This window comes from Hippoglossus stenolepis, chromosome 10 (assembly GCF_022539355.2).
Source record: "Hippoglossus stenolepis isolate QCI-W04-F060 chromosome 10, HSTE1.2, whole genome shotgun sequence".
In the NCBI taxonomy this organism is placed as follows: domain Eukaryota; kingdom Metazoa; phylum Chordata; class Actinopteri; order Pleuronectiformes; family Pleuronectidae; genus Hippoglossus; species Hippoglossus stenolepis.
The window spans coordinates 12,029,796-12,043,441 of NC_061492.1; the positions used below are offsets into that span (position 1 = coordinate 12,029,796).

Below are 13,646 nucleotides of genomic sequence, written 5' to 3' on the forward strand. Positions count from 1 at the left end.
GTACCTCTCATAAATGGTCTTGAGAGCGATCTGGTCAGACACTCCTTCATTCTCCTCTAGAAACAGAATGATCCATGACGTCCTGTAAGGCCACTCCTCTGTCAGGTTGATCCATGACGCCAGACGATCCCAGTTGAAAATGATCTGATTGGCTCGCAATAGACGACCTATCAAAAAAGAAAAGAAAAACATATATATATTACGTGTGTGTTGTGTGTGTGTGTGTGTGTGTGTGTGTGTGTGTGTGTGTGTGTGTGTGTGTGTGTACACACAACAACCCACATCACAAACCAATCATCTATAGAGGCTTGTTGTCCAGGTTAAATCAAGGCTCAACAACTTTGGTGCTAATGTACAGAGTGATTTATTTCCTACCTGTGATAGAAACAATGTTGAGCAGCCTCCTCATGGTCTGTGGGCTAATGTCACTGAACCAGTCTTCAGTCACCAGCAGCTTGGTGAGGTCGAATGACATCTGTCTGGTGACGGTCCTCTGCATCTGGCGTCGTCTGTATGTGTCCTTGACGAGTACACAGTGACAGTTAGTCTAGTTAGCATAATACTGGAAATTACTGTCTGTATCTGTTTGAAACCACAGTTTCACTTGTTTCAATGATGTCTATTTGATGCTGAAAAATGTTGGATCTGAGTCAGAGTTGGATTGTTATATAAGTAAATGGCAGAAATCAAACCAATAAAAATGGTATGAAAAGACAAACAGGAACCCAGGATCTTAAAACAATACAGCCACAGGAGACCTTTATCAGAAACATACTCTTGAGCTAAGTCTTAAAATTGTATCTCTAACGACAATACCAGAATATTTCTCCTGACCATGGCCAAAGTTTCAGATTTTATACTTTATACTTTATACTATATTTGTGCATCATTTAAGGGTCAACATGTGATCTTAGGGCATGTCATCATACAACCTAGATGGCGTCCAGTTATACATTGCTGGGTCTGTTTTATTCTATTGCATCAAGATAACCGAGCAATGGTCTACAATTAAGGCACAGTGCAAAGGTCTGAGACCACTTTTCCATTCTGGGAAAAAGAGAAACTGTATGTGAAGTGGTGTGAGTGAAACCAAGTAATATTTTCTTCTTTTTTTCTCACACTCAACACAATCCATATCATCGCCTCGTGAGCAAGACATATAATTCTGTGTGACTGCAAATAAAAATCAAAGAGCCACAGCCCAGAGTTGAACACTCATGACACACAGGCGAGCTATTGACACAGATCTACCGGAGAACATCTGTGATGATATCAGACAGCTGCCGTGGTCATGAGCCAAGATGAGGCTTTTGGTTGACTTTGAAGTCGTAACGCCAATCTCATGACCTCTTTCACAGAGAGATGAAACATATGGCCACCACTCAGCCCGGCCTGAAAAGGTCTGTCAGACGGTATCGTACAGTCAGCCTCAGTGACCTGACTGTACGATATGTATTGATTTTTTTCTGCAGGTCTACATCTTTACTGCTATTTTTTACTGTATTTGCTCACTGGTTCTCCTTCTCCTCACTGACACATTGGTCAGTCATTGATGTTAATAAAATATCTACACGCAGAGAAGGCGAAAATACTGAATGCCAAGTTCTGGATAATAACCTTTTTCCTTGTAAACAAGATTTGTTTAATTCCGATAAATGGAAATTAGATGGTGGAGATACTCATAATGTCATCCACGACTTGAGAAGCCACATGAAAATGGAGAGGCACTAATTGATTTTCCCCTCCTGCCCTCATCTGAAGCTCCACTTGTAGAGAGAGGACCCTCCTGCCAAGAGCGAGCTAGTGGCGGAGGGCAAGTAAACAGAGCACACTGCCCTGTAATAAAAGGGCAGACACCAATAATTGACGGTACAAGATAAACCCGAGGTACAAACAAATGTCAAACAAACAAACAAACAAACAAGAGAGGGAGGTGGGAAGGAAGGAAGGGGGAGTTAGCGGGATGGTCCCGCAGGGAGGGTAGGAAAGCATCAGCGACAGCAGCAGAGTCACTTAGCCTCCTGCCAGCAGACCTGGTGCCAGTGTTTTGTCACAGGGACCCACTGCTGCTAGGCCTTGTCATTAGGCTGTGGCAACGCAGCAGGAAGGATAAACAGCCATTACATCAATTACAACAGGAACCTTGGCCGCACACCGAGCACCTCTCTCGCTTTTTTTTTTTCATCTCTGTGTATCTCCCTCTGTCCTCTGGACTTTGAGATGCCCGCCAACACCAAGCATGTACTGAGCAGCCCCTTCAGGAAGGAGGCTGAAGAGACAGACAGCAGCGAGGGGGTTCTCAGGCAGCTTCTCTCGCCCTAACCTGGTGTTTTGTATTCAAGTTGTGGTGAACTAACAGCATTTTAATCTTGTTTTGATTCACGCGGGGACATCCATCATTAATGTCCACCTTCTAGATGACACTCATGTCGTGAAAAAATGTAATTATTTGACCAAAACGTCTGTGTCGGTTTTTAATTCTGTATAAAAAATTTCTCTACAACCTATTATCATTGCTGGATTTATGTTTTATGAAGGGTGGGGTGTATGAACTGTATCTATTTAGGGTGGCAATTACAATATACAAAGCTTGATATATTGGTCTTACTATAAACCTACTCTTGGACTTTTGATATCGATGTTATCTATATGGATCAAGTATATAATGGGGTCAGGAACCACCAATGTGGAGCTATAAACTCCCACAAAACATTGTACAATCTATACAAATTTTAATTAACTTCATTATGCCATTACCCTGCGATTAAGAGCATTCTTGCTGCCAAACTTGGCCTGGTCTTGGCCCAAGGTGGTCTGAGACATCTTCCTGTCGAAGTCGTCATGCCATCCTGAAGAGAGAGAGAGAGAGAAAGAGGATATGACAAAGAGAATGACAGCTGACCAATGCTTGTGAATGAACACCAGAAATGTATATATTTATATCAGCCATTGTCCTTTACCTTCAGCAGGCAAGGTCTCTCCATTGGTGGGGGCTGCCATGCAAAGCTTTTTAGAGGTACTGAGGCCCCTGCTGTTGAGGAACACTGGAAGGTGGACGATGTTCCTCATGTAGTCATGGCCGTTGATGTTGGAGTCTCTCAGCACACTGTTGAGGTTTTGGTTGATAGCTTTTATGATGATATGGGGATCGCTGGCAAAGATGGAGATAAAGGGGCCTTTGGAGAAGAGTACCCTCACCTGCAACGAGACATGAACCATGAGTTTGTGTTTAAAGGACGTAGTTCATGTGGACTTGATTTGGTTGAGCGAAAAAAACATTTTAAGGTCAGCAGAACGCTCAAAATGGAGGGTTTACAATCTAATCAATCAACAACATAACAACAGCTCGCTGTGGTGCTTAAACTTAATAAGCCCTGTGAGAGCTGACTGTCCGCAGCACATGGTTTTGGGGATTTCCACTTGGATAACTAAGGGACACAGTCCAAGTGTCACAGGACATCGCTTTGTGCTACATGCAGACACGGCTTGTTAAAACCCGGCCAGCGCCCTCGGGCTCGTCCCACAGGATGATGAACCTCCGTCTCTACAGCAGCTGTCAGCACCATCAACTTAGGCTCAATCACATGATGTCTGCATCTTTAATATACATTGTCTGGTAAGAAGAGTATACAGACTGAAAACATATTTAGATTTGATTTTGTAATTTGTGTAAACTAAAAAAAAATGGATTTCTGAGTATGCGTTTGATCTCTGAACTGAAGATGGTTTCAGAGTGATGGGGACGTGCTTGCAAAGATGAGAAGATTAGATTAGCACGCAGGAGGTTGCCATGCTTTCTGGGATTACTTCACCAAATAATAACATTTGGCTTAAGGAAATTATATTACAGGGGGAGGAAGGATCTAAACTTGGAGGTGAGCTGAGGCAGCGCGGAGCACCAGGGGGCTGCACTGCTGCAGAGATGTGTGGGCTCTGAGGTGAAAGACCTCGTGGCAGCTGTTTTACAACAGTGGGTTCCATGGTTTAAATTTAATTGAGAGACAGATGTTGCGCATGTTAATTCTTTCACATTAACTTGTTAACAGTCAAGAGGAAGCTGCACGAGTGAAAACACACACACCGTGTCCAACATTTGCAGCACTTTGTCCTGTTCACAGGCATCCAGGCCATCGATGATGACGGCCATACGCGTCTGGTTCTGGGTGAAACCATCAATGGTCTTGGCCATTTTTGACATTAGTTCCACCTCGTTCTTCAGAACCTGGTGAGAGACGGAAAAAATTGAATGGTTCAAGAGAATGAAATTTAACATCATAAACAAATGTAATGTCCCTTGAGCTATGACAAAGGATTTCAATTTGCCTGTGATTAGGTCCTGAATTAAGTGCATTTGTCTACCTTCATAAATCCTTCACTCTTGAGTCTGTGCAGGTTGTTGGCAGCGCTGTGCAGGCGCTTCCTCTGGGAGTTCAGGACGGAATCGGCCACTTGCCACCAGGTCCTGCAGTTGAGCAGTAAAGCCAGACCCACAACACTGGCCATAGCTATCAGCACTGCATTTACCGTCAAGTTCATAGGGTCCACCTGGAAAATAAAAAGGATTTCAGTTAAATACTTGGGCACCGAGTGACCTAGTGGTTAGAAGACACACTGTTTTAATGCAGGGTCCCCAGCTCATTGATCTAACCAACCTTAAAGATGACCAACAGGGCCATACCGGTGATCAGGCAGCCTAGTGTCAAGGCAAACAGCACGAAGGAGGGAACGCAACACGTTTTCTTCCACTTTTGACCTGGAGGATGAGAGGGGCAAATCAACCTTGTTTCTTTCATTTTCTACACAGAGCAGCATTAGCTTTAGCATTAGGATGAGGTTGAGAATGCAAAAAACTATTTCTGAATCCTTGCTTTTACTATGCTTACGAGTTTCATTATGTTTAAAAGAGTCATTTTACCAACAATTTATTTGTCAACACAAACTGCACAGCAACTACTTCATACTGATAACGCCTCAAAACCACCATCATATATTTCACTTTATCAGTAATCAATATATTAGATTGATGTTATGTTATGTGAGGTGATCAGATTCTTTTTTTTTTATTTCAACACTAGACTAAAACTGTGTGTGCAGGCTAAAACTTGATACATGACTGACATCTGAAACTAAAGACAGTGACGTCACCTTGGATCTCATCATTCTTGAAAACCCTGAAGAGTCTTGTGGCCATGAAGCCAAACTCCCTCTCACAGGCATCTGAGAGCGTGGCAATCATCTCAGCCATGGACGTCTCTCCTCCAACGCTGGATAAGCGATTATAATCTGTGAACAAGAACCTGTGTGACATTGAAGAGAGAGAGAGAGAGAGGGAGAGAGAGGTGGGAAATTGATTATATTTCTCAGATAAAGAACAACCTCATATTGAGTTTAATAGCTCAGTGGTAAGATTTTTTTGTCTTGGACACTGATGTTACTGAAACTGAAACATGAAACTGATGTTTTTTGTATTCCAGCAGAAAGGTAAAGTGACTTGAGTATATTTGTGTCTGTCGTTGTCACCTGACAGGCAAGGCACGTGTGGTCTGCTCAGGAAGCTCAGGCGAGTTGACAAACATCAGTTGGAGCAGAAGCTCCAGGTAGCCAACCTGGCGAGCCAGACGGGTGCTGATGACCCACGCCCAGTTCCAACTTTCCCTCTCCCGACGGCTTCCAAAGTAAACCAGTGCTGGAGATGGGAAAAGGGGTCGTCAATGGAGCAATTAGTTTTAGCTTTTTACTGAGGTGTCAATCGTATAAAATATAATTTCATTATTCTTGTGGTTAAGTTCTATTCTTAAATATGAGCGAGTTATTTTCTCTTAAAAATCAACAATCTAAATTCAAAAGCTCAACGCATCATGTTTGATATTGGTTGTATAATGGCTCCCTCTAGTGAGCAAAGCATTTTCCAAAGTATCATAAATAAAAGGTTCATTCTGTTTAAATGGAAATGTATCACATATCTATATTATTGTGGTTTTCTAAGCAATCTGAATATCACCTTGGCTGGAATTGCTGTAGCTCTAAATTAGTTCCTTACACTTAGGTTCAGGACACAAAAGCACTGATTCGTGGATGAGATTATAGGAGATATACATGATATATGATAATGCCTGTTTGTTATATAAATATAAAAGAAAAACACCAGCACCATATAAAAATATGTCTGAAATTTTCAATGTGATCCATTTGCAGCGTCCTCAAATAAAAACTAAATTTAGTCATCACTACTGCAGTGTCACATCTTCTGTCCTCTCACCAAAGAAGATGTAGAGTAGAGCGAGGAGGCTGAGGGACACGGCGATTGCCAGCTTCGGATCAACAGTGAAGCCCAGGACCACAGCCACCGAGCCACAGAGTACGAAGGTGAGGAAGACCACCAGCCACGAGAACTGGAACAACGGCTCTACCTGCTGGCCAGCAAATGTCTTCATCTCGTCTAATGAATACAAGGGAAGAGAAAAAAAGCACCATGTCAGATGTTTCACCCAAGTAAAAGGAGACGGAAATATCGTACGCAATGCAAGGATAATAAGAAATGCGCTAACAAAGTCTGAAATTGTTACAGAGGGATTGAAGGAAAGAAGCGTTTCCGAATTTCCGTACTTTTCCTGTTTTCTCACTTACCCTCCAGTTTCTTAAGAAGGAAAGACTTGCCGCTGCCCCACTGAGCATACAATCCAACACAGATCGGTGGCTGCATGGTGGGCTCGCTCAGGATGTCTGCTAGAGCGCTGCTATACAGGTCATAACCCAACATGTCTCCGTCTGTCTCTGACGGGGAGAGGTGCTCTGAGAGAGAAAAAAAAAAAAGAAGAGCAAAGAGGAAGAAGAGAAAAGATAAGGGAGAAGAGTTTAATATTTTCTTCTTTTCTTTTTGTCACACAATCCTTTTCTAAATGACGAGCAGAAATTGGGTCATACTGGCTCCGAATATCTGAGTGAGGATGCTTTTCTGGTGGGTGCAGTCGATGTTGTACGGGGTCTCTCCGGCTTTGTTGGGCCGGTAAAGCAGGCGGCCGTCTTTAGGGTTCCTCAAAAGCAGCTCGGCCAATTTCCGGCTCCGACCTCGGATGGCAATGTGCAGTGGCGTGTCTGCTTTCTGTGTGAAGAGAAACATAATGGACTGATTCCACTGAAAAACTGAAACTCCAGATCAATAAAACTACACACGATTAAGGTTTTCTATCCAAACATCCGCTGTGTGCAAATGCGTACCTTGTCCACTGCAGACACTTTGCCTCCTTTATCCAGCAGCAGCTCCACAATTTCTATGTTCCGCATCTTTGTGGCTTTGATAAGTGGGGTCTCGCCCTCCTAAAACAAAAACACACACACAAAATGTCTCATCAAATTCATTATGAAATGTATTTATGTATATGTTCATATGCATGGGATCTTTAAATTTACCATACTACACTACACAATTGGAAAAAATATACAACTCCCTCAATATAACAGTTTTTAGGAGGAAAGACTGGAGCAGGTTGTTAAGGTAATAATTATAGTTGTCTGATTGCATCTTTGGTCAACAGTGTTCTTTATTTGAATGCATGAGAAGAAAAGAGTAGATTCACCCTTTAACTACTGATTGTGTCTCACCTTTGTGCAGCTCTCTGTGTCAGGGTTACACTGCAGGATGTCTCTCACCATGGTCGCGTTGCCTTTCTCCACTGCCCAGTAGAGGGCAGTCTTTCCATCCTGGTGTTGAAAGGAAAAGGCAAATACTAGCTTGTTTAACTTGGAAAAGGTCAACAGTGTCAGGAATGCAAATACAGTGTGTCACGTTGTGCCTATTGATATAGGAGTAATACATTGGTGCATTTCTCACCCATGGGTTTCAGTTTACTTTACCAAAGAACAGTAATGCATGAACAGTATTAAGTAGCAGTGTGATATTTCAAACAGAAAACAAAGAAGGGCTGCTGCTTGTATTTGAACATCAGTATGGGATAAATAATAGAGGGAGAGGATTCCCACCTGGCCCCTGACGTCAATATCAGCGTATTTATTCAGCAGAGCTCGGACTATCTCCACATGACCTCCTCGCACTGCTCCGATCAGCATCGTCTCCCCACTCTGACAGAGAGACAGAAAAGGAAAAACCGACGGAGAGATACATGAATCAAATTTCATTCACACAAACCATTTAATGACATCCTGCATCTTTCAAACAGAAGCATGTTAAGCTGCAGTGAGGAGGCCTCACCCTGTCTGGGATATTGACGTAGGTGCCGGCATCCAGCAGGTCCTGTACAATCTCAGTGTGTCCCTCCTTGGCAGCAATGGCCAGGGCTGTGTTGCCGTCCTTGTCCGTCATGTTGACATTTGGGTTCCTCTTCAGCAGCTCCTTGACAACTTCTGTGTAGCCGCCTTTCACGGCCACAATCAGAGCCGTCATTGAATTCTGGGAAATAAAAGAAAGAGCTCATTTGCACATTAGAGGATTCTCTGACATTTCTCACATGTTGTTCTCTACCGGACAGTGTGTCAAGATTTTGGTCGGGGTTTGGATGTTCAAGTGACAGATGTTCAATCATTTATGGCTGATCAGGACAAACTGTATTTCGCACATGTTGTCAGTTTATCTCAGCAGCTCTGGGAAACACGACGGGCCTAATGACAATTTATTATTGACATCTCATTTAGCGAGCCCAATAATTCATATATTTTTCCAGGCGCTAGTGTCTCTTAATCACATATGAATTAATTGCTCTGAAACATTAGCTAGCACAGTTCCATCTGATTATTGATGCTACATATCAAACCATCCCATCATTCACGTTGTGTTGGCACAGATGCGACACGACTCGAAGGAGAACAGATGTGCTGCGTCATAGGTGCAATCAATTATTTAATATTGCAGTTTACTGACACATTTGTGGCGCTTCGCAGCGTTAGATGTTGATTGTGTGAAAACTAAACTAGCGAGAACAGACAGGGTTTGTGTGTCATGGTACCTGCAGTGACCCCAAGATCAAATTATAGTTGGTCACCAGTTAATGTACCTGGTTAAAACCATAAATTAGCACTGTTCAGGAAACACTGACAGAAATTACAATAAGTTTAACAACCGCTTCAGCACTCGGTAGAGCGCATACCACCACCAAGGCCCAACATTCCTCTTAAATTCAATCAAGCTGCACCAGATCTCACATATTCATAAATGTCAGTCCCCTAATTATGCCTGATATTCCATGAATTATTCCCTTGGAAATCCGTGAAAATAAAAAAAACGCCCTATCTTACAATGTTAAAAAAAGGATTCACACCAAAGTTTAATGGTTCCTTTCTTGGCCCATGTCCCATCCTTTCACCATGTTTCCTTTCCTTGAAATAAACTTTGCAGTTTTTACTCTGCGTGGATGGTGTTTTGCTTCTATTATAAATAAGTATGTGAACTAAAATCCCAAACTAGAGTTCTACTTAATTGATGTTTGACTATTAATCAAAATAATCTGAGATAAATAGAGAGAAATAGAATGGACAGTGTCAAAAAGACCAATTTTGAGAAGTGGTTCTATATGAAAACTGGACGCTACAGAAAGTAAAAATTCACAGGACAGTTAAAGAGATATTTGAAGTTGACTTACGGCTCCTTCCTGGTCCACATCAGCTCCGTTTGCCAGGAGGTGCATCACACTTTCATAGTGGCCCTTCCTGGCGGCCCAAATTAAAGGAGTGGTGCCATACTGTGAGGTTAAGAAGAACAGATTATACAATACATGAAACAGAAGTGTCAGGAGATAGGAAAAGGTCAATCATTTTTAAAGGGACATTGATAAATATAGGCAGAGGGGAGAAGGATTTGAGATCAGGGGTTGGGTGTTGGCCAAAGCATTTGACTCTTTTAAGTTCATACCACTAAGTACATCTTCTGTGTGATTGAAAAGGAAGCGAATGATGAACATCTTTCAGTATGTGGTTACCTTGTCTGAGCAGTTGACCTTGGCTCCGTGCTGCAGCAGGAGATGGACGATCTCTGCGTGGCCGCGACCAGCCGCCCAGATTATGGGGTAGACGCTGTACTATAGGGCCAGAGGACAGGGTTGAAGTCAGTCACTAATGATCAGTGTCACACTGGCACTTTTGGCCATGTGACATGATGCAAACAGCAGATGGTGGGGTAAAGCATCACGCTGTGCGGGTGAGGAACAGGGTTGGGGTTGTGTTCACATTCATGTTAATCTAAAATTACGTTTACTGGCAAACAATCTGAATAAAACACATGATATGAAAACATCTGACACAGACAGAGTTATAAACCTTTCCTGCTTTACAGCCATCTATGTAACTTTCAATGCAGAGATAAATTAAACAGAAACCAATGATGATAGAGAAAAAAAAACAGTGTGTCCAGTCTCAGTACCTGTCCAGTGATGTTGGGGTTAGCTCCTTTTCCCAAGAGCATCTGGGCCACCTCTGTGCTACCTTTATAGGCTGCCCACATGAGAGCAGTCCAGCCCCCCTGAGAGGAAAACACACACACACAGGTAAGTTCAGTAGAAAAATTATGAGGATTGGCGAGATAGAAGATTTGCTATTGGCTCTTCATACAGTACATGTAATAATACAGACATATACAATAACAAAAGGTGTTCTTTTTTATTTATTAGGTAGGTAAGTGAGTTAAGTTTATTTAATTTCCCAAAAAGTCACAAAGTGCTTCACATAAATTAAATAAGAGAAGCAGTTTAGTTTCTTTATATTCACATAGTTGTTGTTTTTATTTGTGTTTGTAAGCAAGCTGCCACCTCCCTCCTCAGGTAGTGAGGGCGTGCGCAAATCTATAAATTTGACGACCATGACGCGTGAAGGTAAAGGCGGGTGACAGCAAATTGCCTCACTGACCTAAGGCTTATCAGGTGTAGCATCAGCTCTATAGCAGATGAATGGACTTTAGACCTCTGCATTTCATTTCCTTACTGTTTTTTTGCAATAAATTACAAACCTGGAACCTAAATACTCTTTGGATACATTTTTGGGATGTTTTGGCTGCGAGTCTGACAAATATAGGACCTTGGGAAAAAAGGGGTTACAGGTCAAACCCATTCTTAAGATGTTTTACCACTATAGTAGTGATACACAATGGATTCAGCCACTACAATGCACATGGTGAGACAAAAGCCAGTTGGAATAAATGGGGTTTTCAGTTGTTTTTAAAAACTTCAACAGATAATGTAGAGCGTAAATCTATAAGAGGAGTGTTTCATAATGTTAGGGTCCCAACTTCACATGCACGCTCACCTCTAGTCTGAAGATCTGTGTAAGGGCAACACAAGTATTACATGCTAATCTCACAGAATTGGTAAATTCGAAGTGGATTTTTGTGGTCGGAAAATGTGCTATATCCAGCTGGCGTGACACATTTTCCAGGGAGTGAACACTGCCCATACTGTGGTTTATTATAACCCCACTGTGATGACTGGCTGTGATCTGTCCCTGGAAGCTTACGCACACCCCCCACAAGGCGATGACTCCGTTAATGTCCTGAGTCACTAATGTTACAGAAGCTCAGTGTTTAAAATCAGCTCTACATGTCATATGTCATGTCAATGTGGAGCCTTTTAGTGCCAATATAAAATTTTAATGCATCTTTTATGCTACTTGCTAATGGATAACGCTTATTGGAAATGCTGCATGGAATACACACCGCCTCTAACAAGTGCTTTCCCAAAGATGCTTGGTGCCAGGTAATAAATATTTGTATCTCCTGTTCCCAATGCTCTGCTCATGATTACACAAAATTGCCACAACAGTAGTCCTGGAGACAACTGTCTGCCCCTGACAGCTCTGTATCCAGTAACTAAATCATATCACTGCTCCATGCGGAGACCACCAGAGCTCAGTAAATGGGATTACTACGAGAGAGAAGCCATCACACAGAGAGTAATTTCATTTTATGTCCATTTCAAGGATAATGGATCATCCTGTCCCACCAGCACTGGGGTCATCACCCCCAGCAGAAACCATTAATGTACATAAAATCAAGGCTTCATGACTTTATTATATTTCAAAATTGTAGACACCTACATTTTAACAGTCAACTTACAGTACGAGTACGAGCAGACTGTCAATCAACCTCTGACGCCTTATGTGTAGTTCTTTAGCTATTACATCTTTTACCTAAACATGAATTGTTATATAATTGTAGCACTGAGAATAGATTAATATCGCTTTAGGTTTTTTCCTTTTCCCCCTTTAGCTCTTTTTTTCTACCAAACATTGTAACCTAATTACCCTTTTGTTTTTTTGCTACTTTTTGACTGATATTGACTGTTAATATGATATTGACATGATGTCATAACCATAATACAGTATTCTAACACTTGATAATGTGATGTCAGAGTTATGTTTTACACATATAAAACAGATAATCTGCACATTTATTATTATTATTATTATAGAATAACAATAATAATAATAATAATAATAATAATAATAATAATAATAAGGACCCAAGGACACCTTATACCTAATAAACATATAAATAAAATTATAAAAACCAAGCATTAAATCGGAATAGGAGATGCAAACACTTCAATACACAATCAATACAACAAGAAAAGTGAAGAAGTAAAACCAAGGTTAAGATCAGGTAAGAGGCAAATATACCTAACAGTACACATAGGTAAATATTTTACAGATTTTACAGGAATACAAAAACGTTTGGAGAGTTACTCTAAAGTTAAAACTAAATCTATTTTCATGTGACATTACCCAGTTTTCGTTTCCACCCGCGTACTTACCATGTCTCGATGTTCCAGGTTGGCATTGTTCTCCAACAGTTCCCTCACCACCTCAATGTGGCCCTCTTTAGCTGCCGAGATCAACGCCGTCCAGCAGTCCTGCACACACAGACAACCGTTTACCGTGGGAACTCCCATCAGACTCCACTTCCAGTTGGACTGACGCTTGTCAGAGCTGTGCATTGGCACATCCTGGGAACGGTTACAGCTATGTACCTACCAGCTGGTCGTACCAGGTGCTCATGGGAACACAATGTCGCATGGAGAGAGCAGAACGTCAGAGACGAGAGCAACTACAACCTGCTGTGCTTCTCCTTCCTCCTCGGCGTTAGAGCGAGCGCAGGTTTGAGTGTGCCGTGTGTAATTGTAGGTTTCATGTACGTGAGATGTTAATGAGAGGTGTGTAAGTGGGAGAGCGTACGAATGCACGGGTGTGTGCATGTGTGGGGGGGCTGGCTTCTGGAGACACAGGGTGTTGGCCGACCAGTGGATCCTGTCATTTAGTCAAAAGAGTGAAGGTAAAATAGCGTAATAAGTTATCATTATGGCTCATGGCGGCTGGTAATAGATGAGGACTTAGCCCGAGTGTGGTGAGTTCAGCAAGATGGAAAACCGCGTACGTCTTCGTTGTCGAGCGGAGGATGTGGTTAAGATGACCGCATTGTTTTTCACCTGTGCCTGGACTCCGATCCCCTCTGTATATCTCACCACCTGTACCTGTGTGTGGCTGTGTGCACTCTTATGAGGCGGTCTGGGATGTTTTGTGTGTGCGTTTGCATGCTTACCACATCATCCAAGTTCACGTTGGCTCCTCTCCTAATGAGCTCTTGTACTATCTCCAGATTGCCCTGCTCAGCTGACACCATCAGGGGAGTCTGTCCATTCTGAAATACGGAG

At 42.2% G+C, this 13,646-nt stretch overlaps 1 protein-coding gene across 4 annotated transcripts in view; it reads right to left on the reverse strand.

Annotated features, from left to right (window-relative positions):
- kidins220a (kinase D-interacting substrate 220a) overlaps positions 1-13,646 on the reverse strand; it is a 46,135-nt gene that overhangs the window by 25,738 nt on the left and 6,751 nt on the right. For all 4 annotated transcript variants that reach the window (XM_035168709.2, XM_035168708.2, XM_035168707.2 and 1 more), the window contains exons 3-23: positions 13,535-13,633; positions 12,750-12,848; positions 10,370-10,468; positions 9,930-10,028; positions 9,594-9,692; positions 8,210-8,407; positions 7,981-8,079; positions 7,603-7,701; positions 7,219-7,317; positions 6,925-7,102; positions 6,628-6,792; positions 6,260-6,439; positions 5,521-5,686; positions 5,146-5,297; positions 4,653-4,753; positions 4,360-4,545; positions 4,082-4,222; positions 2,961-3,198; positions 2,758-2,849; positions 376-520; positions 5-167 (exon numbers count right to left, since the gene is read on the reverse strand). In XM_035168709.2, the coding sequence (XP_035024600.1) occupies positions 5-167; positions 376-520; positions 2,758-2,849; positions 2,961-3,198; positions 4,082-4,222; positions 4,360-4,545; positions 4,653-4,753; positions 5,146-5,297; positions 5,521-5,686; positions 6,260-6,439; positions 6,628-6,792; positions 6,925-7,102; positions 7,219-7,317; positions 7,603-7,701; positions 7,981-8,079; positions 8,210-8,407; positions 9,594-9,692; positions 9,930-10,028; positions 10,370-10,468; positions 12,750-12,848; positions 13,535-13,633 (2,897 nt within the window). The remainder of the gene's footprint in view (positions 1-4; positions 168-375; positions 521-2,757; positions 2,850-2,960; positions 3,199-4,081; positions 4,223-4,359; positions 4,546-4,652; positions 4,754-5,145; positions 5,298-5,520; positions 5,687-6,259; positions 6,440-6,627; positions 6,793-6,924; positions 7,103-7,218; positions 7,318-7,602; positions 7,702-7,980; positions 8,080-8,209; positions 8,408-9,593; positions 9,693-9,929; positions 10,029-10,369; positions 10,469-12,749; positions 12,849-13,534; positions 13,634-13,646) is intronic.